An 18,346-nucleotide genomic window follows, 5' to 3' on the forward strand; every position below is an offset into this window, starting at 1 on the left:
AATTACCTATAAAAACAAATCAAATTCAAATATAATCTAACTCTAACTCCTCAATATCTATTCTCAAAAAACTAGATTCTTTAAAAACTATCCTTTTAACCCAATCTGGATAGATTTCAAACCCACATATAGAAATATACCTAAGCACAATCTCTCAAGGGTTTCAAACCTGAATTATATTATCTCTAGTTTTTAGGAATATATCTATACTGATATAACCCTTAAAGATTTCAAATCTATATTAGGAATATATCTAAATACAACCTATCCCAGAGATTTCAAACCCACTCTAGAGAATATGCTTTTAGCACGATCTCTGTAATTAATTAAAAAAATAATTGTTGACTCTTAAATAATGTGACAAACCTAAAGCTCTCTTTTTTATTATTAGGCCACAACCCTAAAAGGGACAATTCAAGAATGTAAGCTCTTGAAGAAGAGAGTCTATATACTAGAATCATATGACTCGTCATACTTCCTTAGACTTATATTTAAGTTTCTGAGTGATTGTAGCTCTTAGATATTATATTAAGTTCTTTATTCTTATTTTATGACATTTCGCTGGTTTTGCTATGTACTATGATAGCCGGCCTAGTACAAAGGAGATATTTAATCTTATATATATTATTAAATGAATAAGGCTACTTATAGCTTATTGATATTTAGTAATATTAATTAGTTTATTATTTTCTATAGTAGATTATAGATATGAATAATCAGTAATAGGTATTTTTTTAGTATAATATTAAGTATATAAGATTCTGAATTTAGTAAGTATAATTTCTAAATACTTTTTTTAGTTTAATGTGAATAATCTGTTTGCTTAATTTCTTATAACTCTAATATTTAGAATCTTATTAATCTCTTTTAGGTTTTTAGTATTAAAATGTAAGGAGAGTATTATAGAAAATTAATTAAATTGATTTTTTGAGATCGAGGAGATAATTATATTATTAATATAAACTAGTAGATTGAATTATTAAGCAGTATATATATATAAATATAAATCAACAAGACTTTAAATAAAGCTCTAATTAATTAATTCAGACTTTAAAAGTTGATTCCAATTTTGTCTAATTTATTTAAGGTTATATAAACTTTATAATATATGTAAAATATATTTATCTGATATATTGACTCCCTAAAATAATATAAGGTATATCTCTTTTTTGAAATAGAATTCTATAAAAATATTCTTTATATTAAAGTATTAATACTCTAAGTTTTCTTTTATAGTAATTATTAAGAATAAGTAAAATATATCAAGTTTGTTAGAAGTAGACAGCAAGTTATACATAAGGAGTGATATATTGAATATATATATATAGTCTATATATCCGGGAAGTCTGAAGAAGGAGTTTTATAGTGGTGTGTATGTACTATACATGTGCTACACATATGATTTCCAATATCCCTTTTATGGTAGAAATCTATTATTTAAATTATATAAACTTTATATATATATATGTTTGTAAAGAGCCTTATTAATTTCTGTGATAATACTAATGTTTTAATATTGTTTGTAGTGTTTATATCTTTAGTGGAGTTTAATAACTCTATAATCTAATATTATATTGTAGTATAAGAATACTCTTTTATTTGAATTCTATTCTTTTTGCTTATATTAGATGAAATCTAATTTACTAAAAGATATAATAATACAAATTCGATTTGCTTTTATAAAATCCTTTTTATATGTATACTAATGGATTGCTTCAGATTCGTTATTTTTGGATTATAGGATCACTTTTTTAGTATAGTAAACAATCTAAATCCAATCTTATATGAATAGATTTCTAGTTTATCTGTTACTCTATATGGTTTATTCGAAATGGTCAATTTAGTTAATTTGGTTAATTTAAATCAACCAAATTAATCAATTCGAATAGTTTTTGATAAATTCAACAAATCTAGTGAACAAAGTGAATCTAATAAATCTAATAAAATTATTGAAATAAATGAAATTTATTAATTTAATTAATTTAGTTAATTTAATCAATTTAAATCAACCAAATTAACTAAATCAACCAAAATAATTAATTTAACTAAATACAATACCAGTATCTATTAACTCTCTTTAATATATATATATTCAGCATTTCAGATTTAATCCTAAACCTTTTCTATAAATTATAAAGCCGAAATATATAAATTGTTTTATAAGAATATTAATAATCTATTTAGTTTCTGAAATCTATATAACATATAGCCTTTTAATATCAATTATATCTTTTCGAATATAATACTATCGAATATTGATATACTTTGTTTTATTATAAAACTTATTTTTTTATATTTAATTAATTCTATTAGTATTATTGTAATATAGAATTGGGATAAAGGGCTCTTCCTTAGAGTATTCTTTTAAATCTTTTATTAGCTTTTTTATTTAAACTAATTTTTTTGTATTTTCGTTTATTACTATAATCTTAGCTTTCATTATACAAAGAGATATCGATTTTTGTTTTATTAAAGATTATACTATAGCACCATTATATTTAATAAGAACTACTTTTTGAATAGATTTTCTATTAACTAAAAATCCCTATATCGAATCTATATAAACTCGATATTCATATAAAAACATATTAAATCGATTTGAATAAACTATACTAATTGAATATATATCAATAAAATATTGAAACAAATGTTTTATAAGTATTAAATGATTTTCCCCTAGTATATATATAATATAAACAAATTAGTCTATAGTATATACTATATTGAATTATATACAATTGAAAAAGTAAATAATACTACCAACAATTTAAAGATAAAGAGTCTTATCATCTTTATATAATAACTCTTCTTTTTCTACATTTCGAATTACTATATCTAAAAATAAAAACAAATTCTTAATATCAAAAAAATCAATTCCAAATCTATATAAAATCTTCTTTATATAATTCAATTAATATATCTTAAATAATCAATCCTATCAATAGCACTCTATCTGAATACCTAGGAATATACTAGTTTTACCCAAATCTTTACATTTCCACTTACTTGAGATCATCTTTTTCATTGAATTCACATTAATACAATTTCCTATTATTAATAGATCATCTACATATAATAAAACATACACTCCCTTTCCCATAAAGAGATTTAGATTTACTATAAATTCCTCAAATCTAATCTCTTTAAAGAATCTTTAAATAATAATCTACCAAACTTTTGATACTTATTTTAACCTATAAAATGATTTTTTCAATTTGAAATACAATTTGCTTTTGAATCTAATCTCAGAAAAGATTTCTTTAAAAAATTCTAATACTTTTATAAGAATTTCTATATTCATTAATTCATTATTCAAAAAAGCAATATCAATATTTATATTATTAATCTCTAAATTTTCTATAATAGCTTTGATTAGCAAAATATATAATATTGAATACCTTATTATATTAGCAAAGATCTCTTAAAAATCTATTCTATATCTTTAAAGATACTCTTTGATTACTAATCTTGCTTTTCTTTTAATTAATCTATCAAATTAATTTAATTTATTTCTCAAAATATATCTATTACTTAATAGTTTTTGATTTAAAAGTATAACTCTATTTATGATTTTAAAAATACTATTATTCTTTAGACTCTATAATTCAGATTTGATTATTTCCATTTATATTTAAATATCCCCTCGTATAGCATCTTCAAGCTTTATTAATTCTTTAAATATTGAATTAGAATTACTAACTAAATAATCTTCAGAATATACGAAAACAATATATAGTACAACTACATACTAAACAATCTGATTACTGAAAATCTTTTTCAATTGTTTTTTATAACTTTCATTTAGAGTATCTCAAACTAGAATAGCTATTGGAATAGATTTAACTCTTGGAATCTCTATAACTACTTATACTCTCTATCTTGAAAATAAAGATATTTGTATATTTTATACTAAGTATCTAATTCTTTGTAGTTATTATTACCATAGTATTCGTGAAGAATAGATCCAAGTTTCCTTTTACTCTTTTTGAATCTGAGTTTTCACTCGCTTATTAGTGTATACATCTTCTTATACTACCAATTGCACCCTTCTTTTTATAGTTTTTTGCTTATCATATAAATAAAGTTTTCTTTTCCTTTTTGTTCTGAACGATTCTAGAATACTCTTTTCTTTGAATTCTTTAAATAGATATCTATATTTATTAAAGTTAATATCTACTATTCTAGTAATAGTTTTAATATAAAGATTAAGAAAACAATAAATATTATTTTTATTTATTCCAATTATAATATATTCTCCTTTAAATACTCTAAACTTGAATTTCTTAGTTATCAGATTTGGTTACTAAGGGTTTTTGGTTTATACTCTATAACCAAATATTCTAAGCTTCTTAAAATCAGATTATTTGCTATATATAGTTTTATATAATATTATTACTATAGAAAGCATTTTTGCCTTTCCAAAAGGTAATACTTTAGTAAATAATCTATTCTTCAGATATATAATATATTTAATAATGAATTCCTATATATTAGATTTGATATCTGATTTACTTAATAACAATCTCACTATAATATTAATATCTTAAATCTTTTTTTTAGTCATTTCATTTATAGAGTGCTTTCTAGAAAGTAAGAGTTTGAATATTAATTTTCTTTTTCTAATCTTTATTTGAAAAGATATATTAAATTCATTCTTTCTATTATTTATTTTAATAATAACAACTTTGTAATTAAACTCTTTTTTAATCTAATTAATAAGATTTATTAATATAGATATAATAGTCTCTATAGATTTATCTTTTATAAATTTAAATCAAGTTCCTTTTATTATATTATCAATAATTACAATAAAGTATTTATTTTCATTTTCAAAAGATTCTTAAATTCCTAATAGATTTATATATAAATATTATAGTTTTATAGATATACAAATAACTATATATTTATTGAAATATTTATTCATTCTTTTTGTAAAATAAGATTTACAAATTTTTTGATTAGTATTTTTCTTTCTTTTAATATAATACAATTTATTTGAAGTTTTCTTTAGCTTGTTTATTTGATTATAATTGAAATAACTTAAGTAATAATATACAATCTTGACTTTATCATTATTCGTATTAATTTTTTCTATTTCTGAATCTATATTAATCATATATACTTATTAAATAAATAATTATCGAATAATATAATTATTATTAATATATCTTACAGTCATTTCTAGTTAACCATTTTTCTAGTATAATATTGAATCCTTTTTAAAGATAACTTTTCGATCTGTTTCGATAAGTGTTTCAATTGAAATAAATTGATTATTTCGAAAGTCCTTAATATACTAGATATTTCTTAATATAAAGTTTCCAATAGTGGTAGTTCTATATATAGTACTTATAGAATATACATTATTCGTAGTTTTGATTCTTTATAGAATACCCTATTATACAATATTAAAAAGATTTTTAATAAAGCTAGTAAAATAATGAGAGGCTCCTGAATCAAGAATCCATATATCATTTTAAACTTCAATACATATTATAATATAAGAATAAAAGAAATTAATATATTTATTTATTATAATTACTTATACAAAACTATTATTATTAATCTTTTTATTTGAATATAAGACTTTTTTAGCCTTATTATATTTCTAATAAGCATTTTACTAATATCCTTTCTTCTTATAGAACTTGTAAATATGAGATTTAGTTTTAATAACTTTATTAGAATTTGATAAAATAGTATAGCTTTTTTTAGATATATATTTTCTTTCATTTCCATAATATTCTCTATATCCTTTTCCATCTTTTCCTTAAACTCTCTTATTATCTTTTCTTTTTATATTTCTTTATATAATATTAACTATTACTAAATAACTTATTATATCTTAAGGAATTCTCTTAACTTATTATAAAGTATATAATACATTTTGTATATTTATATTTAATAATATAATAAAGTTTTATTATATTTATTAAACTTTTATATCTAATAATATATTTAAAAAATAAAAGTAGATCTTTATTTTGGATAAAGATTATATTATTATAAATAATTTATATTGATAGTCAAAAAGTCGATTAAAAAAGAATTGAATTATCTCTATTTTAAAATCGAATTACTTACAAACAAACTATTACTAGAGATTCTAAGCATATTAAAGATTCGTATTATTATTAAATATTAAGAGTTTCATCTAGGTTTTTGTAATATCTTTTATATCGATTATATATATAAATTAAAAGTAATATATAGAAATAATATAGAAATTGATAATAGAGAATACAATTCTTACTTTTCTATTTTATTTAATAATATCAGCTCAACTACTCACTAATCTTATACTTTTCTCTATATATAGAGATAACACAAATACTATTATTATAGTAATTCAAATAGTTTTATAGAAGTCTATCTAATTATAATTATTAAAAGTGATTAATATTCCCTATTTTGTTTGAACTATATTGATAATAATCTTGTTTATTATAATATCAAGAATAGGAATAATTATAAGGGAATAAGAATTCGAGATTCAGGGAATATAGAGATATAAAATAAAGCTTATAATAATATAATACTTATAATCTATTAAAAGTAGATAACAAGTTATATATAAGAAATAATATATTGAATATATATATATAATCTATATATCCGGGAAGTCTAAAGAAGGAGTTTTATAATAGTATATACATACTATATATGTGTTATACATGTGATTTCCAACAAAGTTATACTATAAAAGCAAATATTTTATTATAATCTTTTCTAAGAATTTGACTAAAATCTTTTATTATTAATTATACTTTAAATCTTTTAATCTTATTATTCTTTGTTTTTATTATAAATACTCATTTAGTTAAAACAAGATTTCCTTCTTTCAGCAAAATATATTCTTCCCAAGTATTATTTGTAATTAATAAGCTGATTTCCTTTTTGATAGCTTGTTTTCATTTTTCCCTATATTCAGAGTTTGAGATTATCTGATTATATATAATAGAAATAAGAATACCTAGAATTTATTCTATAAAGAAAACTATATCCTTATTTATTAAACTTTTCAAAATCAATTAAAGATTTTTAAACAATTTCGTTTTAACATTTAAATTAATTCTTAATATAAGGAATATAAAGATTATAATATATTTAATAATATTTTCATTTAGATTTACTAAAAATATTATTATTATTACTTTTATTAGTTTTTGAATATACTTATCTAATTTATTATTGTTTTATTTACATTTTCGAAAAAAATATCTTTTGAAGGGATCTATATTCATATATATAATTAGAGCTTTAATTAAAGATTTATTAATTATAAGTATTATATTTAATATCTTTATTTCTTTTATTCTTAGAGATAGAATTGATTTTGTAAAAGGATTAATTTCAATAATATTCTTTTTACTATTTTTGTTGAATTATTGAATATTATTAACTTTGGATATATTAGGGATTATAACTTTCGAATATTCAAAGATAATAGTATCTTATAGTAACTCAAATAGGGATTCTTATATTTCTTATATTTTATAAGATCTACTTTTTAGTTTTTTATCAGAAATAATATTCTTTATACTTTAAGATTCTAATATAGAGTTTCTTATTCTCAGATTTAAATCTCCCCTCTTTTTAGATTTATTTATAATCATTTGGCTTACTTATATAATATAGTCTAACTTTAACAAATATATTCTAATATATTTATTAATTATATATAAATATTCTATAAAAATGCTTATTTAGATTATATCTCATAATTTGTTATATTATTAATTCTTTAGGATTATCTTTAGATTAATATATATATAATACTTATTTCCCTATATTCTATAATAACTAATATCCGGAGTTAATCCTATAAACACTTTAATAAAACTAATAATATTATTATCAATAATTAATCTAATATTTGTTCTATTCCTATAATATATATTATATTCAATAGTTTTATTCTAGAATTCTAGTAGTAATTCAATCTCTTTTAGTATAGCTCTTATATTAGCTTTAATAATACCAATATTTCTTTTAACAACTTTATTCTAATAAAATAATACTATAATAATCAATTTCAATTAAATTCTAAAATTCTATTCCTTAATAGCTTAAATCAGCTCTAATATATTATCAATTCAAGCAATTAATATCTTATTGTTTATATCCAATTCTAATTCAGTTTTTTATTTCTTTAATCTTGATATAGCTTTATTTTTCATTTTTAGAATCAAAATCCAATTCACTTTTATTTAGCTATTTATAATCAATAAGAAATAGTGATTTCCTTATAAAGACTTTAGAAATAGACTAGCAATATTGAAATAAATAAATTCTAATCTTTTCGTTTTATAAAGACTAAATTGTTTTGGGATTAGATTCTTTATTTTAATAAATATACAAACTTTATATATAAGAATTTTGAATAGGATTTTGATTAGCTTTTTTAATATAATAACTTTATAAAGATTTTGTATCTTTTCTAAACTAAGGTAATTGAATTATCTATATCATAATAAATAGTTTTTTAGATTCTTAGATTTATTTGAAAAGGTTTTTATTATAATCTTATTCAATTCTATATTATTAATAATCTCTATACTTTAAAGAACAATATCTTTATATTTTTTTGTAATATCCAAAATTATATAAATTCCTTTATCTATTTTTGCTTTAATAATATTTATTTCATTTTTTCGAAAGTATATATAATTTGAATTAAATTTACTCTTAAGTTTAGCTTTATAAATCTTTTTGTTAAAGAGGAGATTAACTTCTAATCCTAATATATATAATATTTTTGAAAGTAAAACTATACTTTTGTTTTCTAATTCCATTACAGTAATATCTATTTAATCATAATATATAATTTCTCTACCAACTTTTATTATCTTTTTCTTTATTTTCTTAATATCTTTAAAAAGAGAAAGTTGATTAAATATATATAAGGAAATACCAATATCTATATATCAGTGAGAAGGGGTGGTTTTATAAATAAGTTCTTTAGAAATATGATATTCTTTATTATTGAACTTATCTTTGCTTTCTAATAAATTGAGATTAATTAAAAGACTTTTGTCATCTATAAAATAAATGTGATTGCTTTTTTTCTTAATAAATAATACTTTAATTGTCTTTTTGAATATTGCTTTTTATTGCTTAGCTTTATAATAATTGTGAATTAAAGCTTATACAAATATAAGATCTTTATAATTATATAGAAAATACTCTTTTTACTTATAAAGATAATAAGCATAGGTTTTAGCTTCATTATTTTGATTTTACTTTATAAATAAACTTAATTCTTTATATTCTCTTTATTGTTTTGGGATTATATATTTTCTACTAATAATATAACTTTATTCTATTTTCTGAATATTGAACTCCTTAATTATAAGATACTTGATTTTAATTTTTATTGTTAATATACTTTGAATGCTTATAGTATTAATTATTGTTTGATATTTGCTTAAAAGACTTTTAGTTAGAATTAAAAATAGAGCTTTATTTTTGTATAAATCCTTGAATATAGGGTTGACAGTATTAAGCTTATATTAATATTCTTTTAATTTATTCTAGACTTTAATAATAATTATTTTTGGATAGCTAATAAACTTAAAAATAAATATTTGAATTATTGTTAAATATAAGTTAACTATAATATTACTAATTCTTAAATATTTTGATTTCAGATAGTTCCATAATATTCGTATTATATCATATTTATCAACAAGTGTTTCATTATTATCACTAAATGATCTATATATATATAATAATATATTAACTTTATTTTTCAAATATTTAATCTTTTTATCTAGATTGAACTTAATGTTTATAACTTTACTTTCTTCAAGAATCAGAAAAACTTTGGTATTATCGATTTCTATTCTAATTCCTCTAACCTTAATATACTCTTGTAATATAAACTCAATTGTATAAAACTAATTCTTTTCTTTTAATTATATTTTCATTTATTGAAATTATTGATTATAGGTTTTTTAGATAAGATTCGGAATACTTTTTGTTTGCTCTTTGATTTTATTTATTTTGATATCTATATAGAGAATTTGTAAGGTTTTTCTTTCCCTTTTTCTATATAAATAAATCCGTATAGATTGTAAATATAAGTATAATTAGTATTGTATGCCTTTTTATTATATTATATATGTTTTGTTTATAAATAGTATTATATATTCTTTCAACTCTATAAGTTAATAATAATAGTAATTATAGTATCACATACTAATCATAAAGTAGTGCTGTACATTCTTCAATTCTGCAAATTGGATTATAATAATAATCATATTAATTATGTCCAGAGGTTATACTAATCAGACTTATAACCTATTAAAAGATTGAGTGGAAGAGGTCTCTATATTAACTATATTACTATACGTATAGACATCTTGATCCCCTTTTGCTCCCTTTCAAGGGAACCAATATACCTGTCTATGGTTCGTCTAATCTAGCCTATTTAGGTAACTGTATTACTAATCACAGCACGTGATTAGTACCGGTAACTTCTATTCCTTTTAACATAAACTACTTTTATTAATAACAAAATATAAAATGATTCTATAAACAATATTAGTATTCGATAAATACTTATTTATATCTATATTGATAACAAATATAGATCTATATCACCTAAAAAATAGATTCGAATAAGCCCTAAGGTGAGTATATATTAATTTCGCTCGCTTGCTTTTTTGCTGTAACCCTTATAGAATAATTAACTAAGAAAAATAGAGATCTATTCTGCTTAGCCTTTAAAGTTATATTTTAAGGAGTTATTTATTCTTTTACTCTTTATTCATTCTTTATATAATCTTCGTAAACTCCTATAATATAGATCATTGATATTAATACTAGTATTGATATATCTGTCATTTAGTTGCTACTTTCCAATCTGACGGGGAATTAAGCTTACAGAAATATCGTTAGAGAAGAACAGATTGGAGAAGAATCGGTCTAGAGAAGAAGTGTGTGAGTAGGGAGTCGTCGAGGACGATTCATAGGGGAGAGTCGAGGCAGCAAGAGGATGACATTAAGATTAGCGTTAGTTCATGTGCAAGGGTAAGTTAACTTAGCTAGAATGGGTGCTAGTATGCACGTCATTTGCGCCTTACAAGCCCCACTTGGAAATCTTTAAACAGTATACTAAGACGAATGCGGGGAATACCACGTCCCTCAATTGTTAGCACCTAAAGTAGAATAGCCTTTGATTACTCACTCACACTGATATAACACTACGATCTAGTATATTCACTCTCAGCTTCAACTATGTATTATTTGTAACGACAACTTTTTAAAGCCTCGTTAAATTTTGCAATAATGGCAGACTTAGATTATATCTCACAATTGGAAAGCATTGTTAGCTATAAGTTCGCAAATCGTCTTTTAATATACAGGGCATTGACAGCACCTGGTGCAGAAGGCAGCAAAGAAGGGAACGAGGAAGAACGGCAACAGTACGACGGTAATCGTAAGCTTGCCAAAGTAGGCGAAAGCCTCATTCAGTCAGTTTTAAAAATGAAAGAGGCCCTTGGAGAAGAGGAAGGACAAGGTACATCTTATAAGTATTTGCTAGCAATTTTGTTCTAACAATAGGGAGGTGAAATTGAAGCTTTGAAGTTCGGTATGATCAAACGAAATCACGCAGAGAAAGCTAAGGCTTTTGGAATCGATAAAATAATGAGACTCAACCCTCGCCAACGAGGAGTAGCAAGCCCGAATACGCTGCATCTAGCAATTTGTGCCATAGTCGGAGCAGTCTGGGAGGATTGTGATCAACAAATTTCGTTCATAAATTCAGTGGTAGAATTTCTCTTGTGAGTTATCTCTTACTCTAGGTCATGAATAAGCAGCACTCATTAATTATTTACAAAGAATCAGGAGCAGTACGAATTGTAAGATCATTCCCTTTGAGGAATTCATTTCTATGGAGATGTTGATTGACGACGACGTTGTGCCAAATTCTGCGATGAATGTCGGTTAGTTCATGTTTTCATAGCACTTTACATGAGGATTATAGCTAAGGTCATTATGGCTACAAATGTTTCGATGCAGACTAGGTTAGGCATTTCCAATACAAAAGATTCCAATGACAACCGGACGTTAAACGCCGAACTTAGACAGTCCTCGATGTCAGGGCTAAGCAATATCGACTTATTTGATAAAGAGACTAGTGTTAATCAAGGTTTTTCTTTAAATGCCATAGAAATCGACGACTCCAGTCAAAATATATTCTCAATCTCTCGAAGTCCATCAAGCCAGCCTTCAACGATGACACCCGGCAGGTCACTGGCTACGCCTTGTCAAGACACAAGAATATATGAGCAGAGCAGTCTATCTCCCTTTACGCAATTTCATGAGGGAATTGACGAAGCCGTTATGAGTTGTATTGGAGAGTCGCTTGAACATTCACTGAGAGAGTCATCGAATACGCCCAACACGATGGACATCGCGAATCTTGAGAGCCCACATTTTACTCGAAATCTCACCTGCGCGCGAAAAAAAAGGAAGCTACCTGCTAGTACCACCCGGGAATCAGCAAAATCTAGCAGGCTACATTTATACATTACTTCGGAGAAACAAAAGTGCCAGAGCTCCGGACTGCCTTTCTCCGAGACAGAATTTGATTTGGCGTTTAGCAAGATTCCAAATATGTCATTAGGTGCTCGTGAACTTGTCACTCTCAAGACTCTCTATTTTGCAATCGGAAGCCCAGAGTCTCTTGTCGCTTTGCAAGAAGTTTTCAAGGTGCAACGAAGGACAATTGCAGGCAAAATGCCACGAGAAGGGTACAATCTTTCTCTTGCAGAAAGAGTAAAGGTTATTGAATGTATAACTCCTAACATTGCTTATCATGTCCTTCGAAAGAGATGTCATATCTATCAGCTCTTCGTTGATAGCAATAAAGGGAGTCGAAAAACAATTGATGGGTTTGTTGTTGATACCGTGCAAAGCCTCACCACCCAGCCTCGCCACCAAACGGGAAATCCCAATAACCTTGAGAACTCTCGGATATCGGAATTGATCTTAAAAGAATTATACCCGACCTTGGAACCGAGCAGCGAAGGGTATAAAGAGAAAAAACGATTTGTTGGAAACTTGAGAAGACTGGGTGGACGTTTCGATTTGATGGTGAGAAAGTTTGGCTATGGAATATTGGCCTTGCTTCAACTACCAATAGAGGAACTAGCCGGAGAGCCAACCCTTGTCATCACAGATGAGCTGTAATTATACAGAATTCCACCTATCTTGCCTGGCTAACACGTGTAGGATCTTATCTATCTCCGATCTTAAATTCAACTCATTTCTTCTTTGCCTCGATGACTTGCAGGGTGAATATCTTCGCGGAATCAGCAACGCTATCTCCCAGGCCGTTACTGCCCTCTTTCACAATATGTTAGATCCGTCGATAATTTACGCTCTTGAGCAGGTTGAACCGTCACAAATTCTCAAGAATAGGAAGATATCTTATGGACTCGTAAATTTGATCTCATAATTTTCAATCTACTGTGGCCTATATACTTCTAGATACTAGTGAATTATATAATTATACCATTATTTTGAGTTCTAATAAGTCTAGTAGAGTTTATATCGCAAGTGCAAGTTACATATTGGGCTCTTGCCAACCTCATGGGCAACCTATGGTTTGATTAACCTTCCCGGGTTCTACCGGGAATACTCAAGTAGATACTTTCTACCCTCGACTCTCAATTTACGTATTAAATGGTTTCAGAGATAGTCTCTCATTACGAAGTATTTCCATACAAGCAGCACTTAAGCTATTTGGTCGAGAAGTGCATGTGATTCACAGGTTGAGTGTAGTTATAATTCTTGCCTTAGGCATAACAAAGCCATAACAGAGCTTTAACCTTTGTGTGACTGATGGTTTGTTTTTGGCATTTCGGCATATCTTGTCACTGCTATTTCTCCTCAATTAGTTGTTATTTCTATTCTGAGAGCGAAAGCCTAACAATACTATCGGAAGAACAGCACCTCAACTTCTTCTATCTTTTTAACGTGTATGGAGGATGCGATCTCGTGGTAGCTACCTTTATAAATTTCATGCTAAATAGTTTTATGATCTCCATAGGAATAATCAAAGTCGATCTCTAATACTATGGCTAACGTATTCGATTATATGGACGAAGCTAGTGCGGCCTTGATAATTCAACTTCAGATCCAAGATAGCCAACGACTCTCCGAAACATACGAGAGAAAGGGCAAAGGTCGGGATGGTGAACCCTCAGACTTGCAGCTTTCATTCAATCTGTATCGTGAGGAATTGGAGCGCAATGCTGTCATACTTTCCGACAGGAAGATGGCGAGAAGCGTCGTTCGAGCCTGTCAGACCGACGGTGAGATTCTCACAACATCATTATCTCAAGAACAAACCGCGGCGAGCGATCGACAGATGGCGTGCAGACTTGGTAATGTTGTAGATCCGAACTTTGTTATGCCAAGAACATCTACTTCCGAAGTAGACGAAGAATCACTTGCAAAGCTTTCAACTCTCTATATACAAGCACCTGTCAATTCTGAGTCTACCATAACAGAAGCAGACTTCGAGTACGAGCCAGAATCATCTAGTTGGGCAGCTATGAGAGAGAGAGAGAAAGCCTTAGATCGCCGTTGTACAGCCTGTCAAGAGCTGATTCGATGCTCCGATATAGCTCGAGTTCCTTGCAATCATGAATACTGCAGAGACTGTTTGCAAGATCTGTTTCGTACATCTATGGTTGATGACTCCCTGTTTCCTCCCCGGTGCTGTCGTCAACCCATCACGTCTGAGACCGTGCGTATTTTCCTGACCGACAAGCTCATATTACTGTATGAGCAGAAGAAGATTGAATTCGACACGCCAAATCGAACATATTGCTCTAATCCTCTTTGCTCGGTCTTTATACAGCCAGAAAGTATCATAAATGAGCAGGCCACTTGTCTGGATTGCAGCACTATAACATGCACACTATGCAAAGCCACTGCTCATAGGGGAGACTGCCCCGCTGATACAGCACTTCAGCAATTGCTACATACTGCGAATGAGAATGGTTGGCAGCGCTGCTACTTTTGCCATCGACTGGTAGAGCTTGATATTGGATGTAATCATATCACGTTCGTATAATCTCTCTGCCCACTGAATTCCCAAATGTTACTAATTTATCTAGTTGCCACTGCGGAGCACAATTCTGCTACATCTGTGCACAACTCTGGAAGACATGTGCTTGTGCACAATGGGACGAAGAGCGCTTGCTAAGCCGCGCGAATCAAGTTGTAGCACGTCGGCCTGTGGGGTCTAATCCCTCACAAGTAGGCGCTCAGGTTGCAGCAGCAGCGCAGAACCTGAGATATCGACACAATTGCGTTCATACGAGCTGGCAGTACGTTCAGGGAGAACATCGCTGCGAGGAGTGCTACCATACACTGCCGGCTTTTATCTTCGAATGTAGACAATGCCAAATCCAAGTTTGCAAGAGGTGTAGAATGAACAGGCTATAATTTATATACGCAATACAAATGATGATATCATTCAACTCACGTTTCACTACATCTTAAGTATATTATAGAGACTGAAGTGATCAACTCACGGCTCCATCAAAATACTCGAAACCTCTAGGTCTGGACACCCCTAGGTCGGGGAATTACCCCTCATTCATTGTATGTGACCGCATACTATACAATATTTATTGATACTTCTTCCTTTGATTCAAGTCTTTGGGGGTAGTGACAGACTCTCGGAGGAAGCTATGAATCTGGTCACATGACCATGTTAATGTTCGTGAACCTGCCACGTCTTGAATGGTCAGTACGAGCTCACGTGTTAAGCATGACACAATACCGTTGCTAAAAAAAAATTATATCTTCAGTATTGACTTTTGGGAATGTCAAATCTCCCATCTAGGTTGTTACATTTTGATGTAATTTTGAGGTTTCCTATAATTAATGAATAAATATAATATGGGTTCGCGGTCATGATTTTGAAGGGAGAAAAGCTCCGCCAGGGAAGTTAAAACGACAGCCCTAAGCGAGATTGTTATATGGAAAGTTTTTGAGCTGCTTCGATTTTCGTATTAAAATTTTGCGTTCAACTAACTCCGAACATCGTGGCAACACTTTTAATCGCCGAGCGTAGCCGTTTCGCCATATGAAGCCAAAACCTAACTGCCTATTCGCCAAATCTACGATGCCAGTATATGAAATTGAGCGGAAGTTCGTCTTTAACCCAGCCTTGCTGACACGCTTCCGAATGAACCATGGCCAACCGCCGTTTCGCTGTCTGGCTCATCAGCGCACCGAGAGCTTTCAGGACGAATATTTCGATTCTGCAAACAAGTTGTCGAAGAGTGGCATATGGATACGAAAACGCGATAAATCCTGGGAGGCCAAACACCGTCAAGATGGCAACTATCTTCGATCTTCCTTTTATGAAACCGATAAAGTTCATGAAATCAAGAGGTTGATTAGCACCTACACGCATTTAGGATATAATGCAGGTCCAGATACCAACTTCGGCTTAAAGAGCATATGTCGGTATCGTACGACAAGGGAGACTTTTCTTGCAGACGATCGATTTTTCATCATGTTAGACTTCACGGATTTTGGCCATTGGGTTGGCGAGGTAGAAGTTCAAACGCACCAAACCGCAGCAGCGCTCTTGGACATTGATATTTTCATGCAGAAGTATTCATGGTTTTTTGCGAATCGCGATATTCCTAAAGGAAAGATGACAGCTTACTTTGAATTATTCGGCTTTCCTTCTGAAGTATGTGTTAAGCATCTGAAAGGTGAAATGATACTAACGGCTAAAGGATGATTCTTAAGAAATTGAATAATGAAAATCAATATTGTATTTGGATCTGGCAGATGGGATTACTTTATGGATTACTATGGCAGGAATTACAAACGGAGAATGAAGAAAAAGTCAATACTATACTTTGCATTAGGTTTTCTGATTGTATCCGCGAGACATTCGATAGCAAACAATATCGACATAATACGTTAACAAAATCCCTATAAATATGAATCATTTGTAGGATATGAGCTGTTGCATTGAAACACAAACTAATAAGTAAAGATAACGATGTCCCGTCTATCCCAAGAGAGACAAACAAGACGACATTGAGCCTTCGATCAAACGTAACATTCGTGTTCACCAATCCAGTAGCTTATTACTATCCTCATGTGTAGCCTTGGTCCAATCATAGATACCTCCCCGACGTACAAAGTTTTCCTCGTCCCAGAAGACTCTCTGAAGAGCCTTCTCAACTCCAACCTCAAGTATCGATGCCGATGGATCGTTCCCCTTATCAAGGAATCTCATATACTCATCCAAAATGAGGTAGGAGTCTTTCATCACATTGTTTGGTTCTGCCACAAAGCCTTGAATGGTTGAGTGCTTGTTACAGAACTGCTGAAACTGATCGTCTGAGATGACAAACTGGGTCGCGGAACGAAGGGTAGTATCTGAGTCATTTTCCCCCTTGACCACCAGGACCTGGAAGCATTTCCAGCGAAAAGGTGCTATTTCTTCGATGGCAGCGCGCATGTCCTCTTTAAAGTTGTATTTGTTGACCACGGTATTGACTTTAAATTTGATGTCATGTTCTTGGCAGCTGATGCGGAGTTTTCTAAACTTCTGCAGATGATATCCTCTACCACGGCCAATCTTCACATTCGTGGCTTCATCGAAGGAGTCGCAAGAAACCGCGATAATATCAATAAATCGTCCAAAGGTTTCGAGAAATTGCGGCTTTACCAGGCTTCCATTTGTCACAATCGAAATCGATTCAAGCCCCAATTCCGTCTTGCAGTACCTCGCCAACTCTCCTACAAATCTTGGATATATCATAGGCTCTCCGCCAGCAAAGTTCAGTTTCTTCATTCCAGCCTGTTTGAGAAGTGAAAGACCCCTCTTAGCCTCTTCTAATGGGAGGATATATGATGTCTTTGCGGTATGAAAGCAGAAACCGCACTCATAGTTACATTTTCGGGTCAAGTGATAATTTACCGAAATCGGAACTGTCGATACAGACTTTGAATTCCCCCTTCGAAGTAAAATGGCAGTAAATAGGATTACCATAAAAGCTGCCATAAGAATATATGCCATAATCTTATTTTGAGGAGCTGAGTCCGTGTTATATTGTATCTCTGAGTTGATGGAGCTTTTGACAGAGTTATGGAAAACAGATAAGTTTTAACTGAATGAAAGCATCATTTTCCATCTTGAACCTTTTTATGAAGACAAGTTCCATTTTGGATGCACGTAAGTATTGCTGTACCTCGCTAAATCTCCACTGGTGTTATAAAGTTTTCCTCGCCCTTCATGTGGCAAAAGAAAGCTTTTCCGGATTTGATATCTATTATTAAAGCTTGCATA

General features: G+C 28.7%; 5 protein-coding genes across 5 annotated transcripts; 4 read left to right on the plus strand and 1 right to left on the minus strand.

Annotated features, from left to right (window-relative positions):
* Positions 1-11,292: 11,292 nt before the first annotated feature.
* Bfra_002703 (putative ribonuclease iii protein) lies at positions 11,293-11,956 on the plus strand (the record flags this gene model as incomplete). The annotated part of the gene is made up of 3 exons (XM_037333118.1): positions 11,293-11,524; positions 11,573-11,789; positions 11,848-11,956. The coding sequence occupies 3 exons, from the start codon at positions 11,293-11,295 to the stop codon at positions 11,954-11,956; spliced, it is 558 nt and encodes a 185-aa protein (XP_037195246.1).
* Positions 11,957-12,003: 47 nt separating this feature from the next.
* Bfra_002704 (putative ribonuclease iii protein) lies at positions 12,004-13,468 on the plus strand (the record flags this gene model as incomplete). Its single annotated transcript, XM_037333119.1, has 2 exons — positions 12,004-13,196; positions 13,243-13,468. The coding sequence occupies 2 exons, from the start codon at positions 12,004-12,006 to the stop codon at positions 13,466-13,468; spliced, it is 1,419 nt and encodes a 472-aa protein (XP_037195247.1).
* A 621-nt stretch (positions 13,469-14,089) lies between these two features.
* Positions 14,090-15,468, plus strand: Bfra_002705 (putative ibr finger domain protein; the record flags this gene model as incomplete). Its single annotated transcript, XM_037333120.1, has 2 exons — positions 14,090-15,084; positions 15,138-15,468. 2 exons carry the CDS (start codon positions 14,090-14,092, stop codon positions 15,466-15,468), a joined length of 1,326 nt encoding a protein of 441 aa, XP_037195248.1.
* A 685-nt stretch (positions 15,469-16,153) lies between these two features.
* Positions 16,154-16,790, plus strand: Bfra_002706 (uncharacterized protein; the record flags this gene model as incomplete). Its single annotated transcript, XM_037333121.1, has 2 exons — positions 16,154-16,732; positions 16,779-16,790. 2 exons carry the CDS (start codon positions 16,154-16,156, stop codon positions 16,788-16,790), a joined length of 591 nt encoding a protein of 196 aa, XP_037195249.1.
* Positions 16,791-17,119: 329 nt separating this feature from the next.
* On the minus strand, positions 17,120-18,076 carry Bfra_002707 (putative radical s-adenosyl methionine domain-containing protein; the record flags this gene model as incomplete). Its single annotated transcript, XM_037333122.1, has 1 exon — positions 17,120-18,076. The coding sequence occupies one exon, from the start codon at positions 18,074-18,076 to the stop codon at positions 17,120-17,122; it is 957 nt and encodes a 318-aa protein (XP_037195250.1).
* Between the last annotated feature and the right edge of the window lie 270 nt (positions 18,077-18,346).

This window comes from Botrytis fragariae, assembly GCF_013461495.1.
Source record: "Botrytis fragariae strain BVB16 chromosome Unknown tig00000012, whole genome shotgun sequence".
Lineage (NCBI taxonomy): Eukaryota > Fungi > Ascomycota > Leotiomycetes > Helotiales > Sclerotiniaceae > Botrytis > Botrytis fragariae.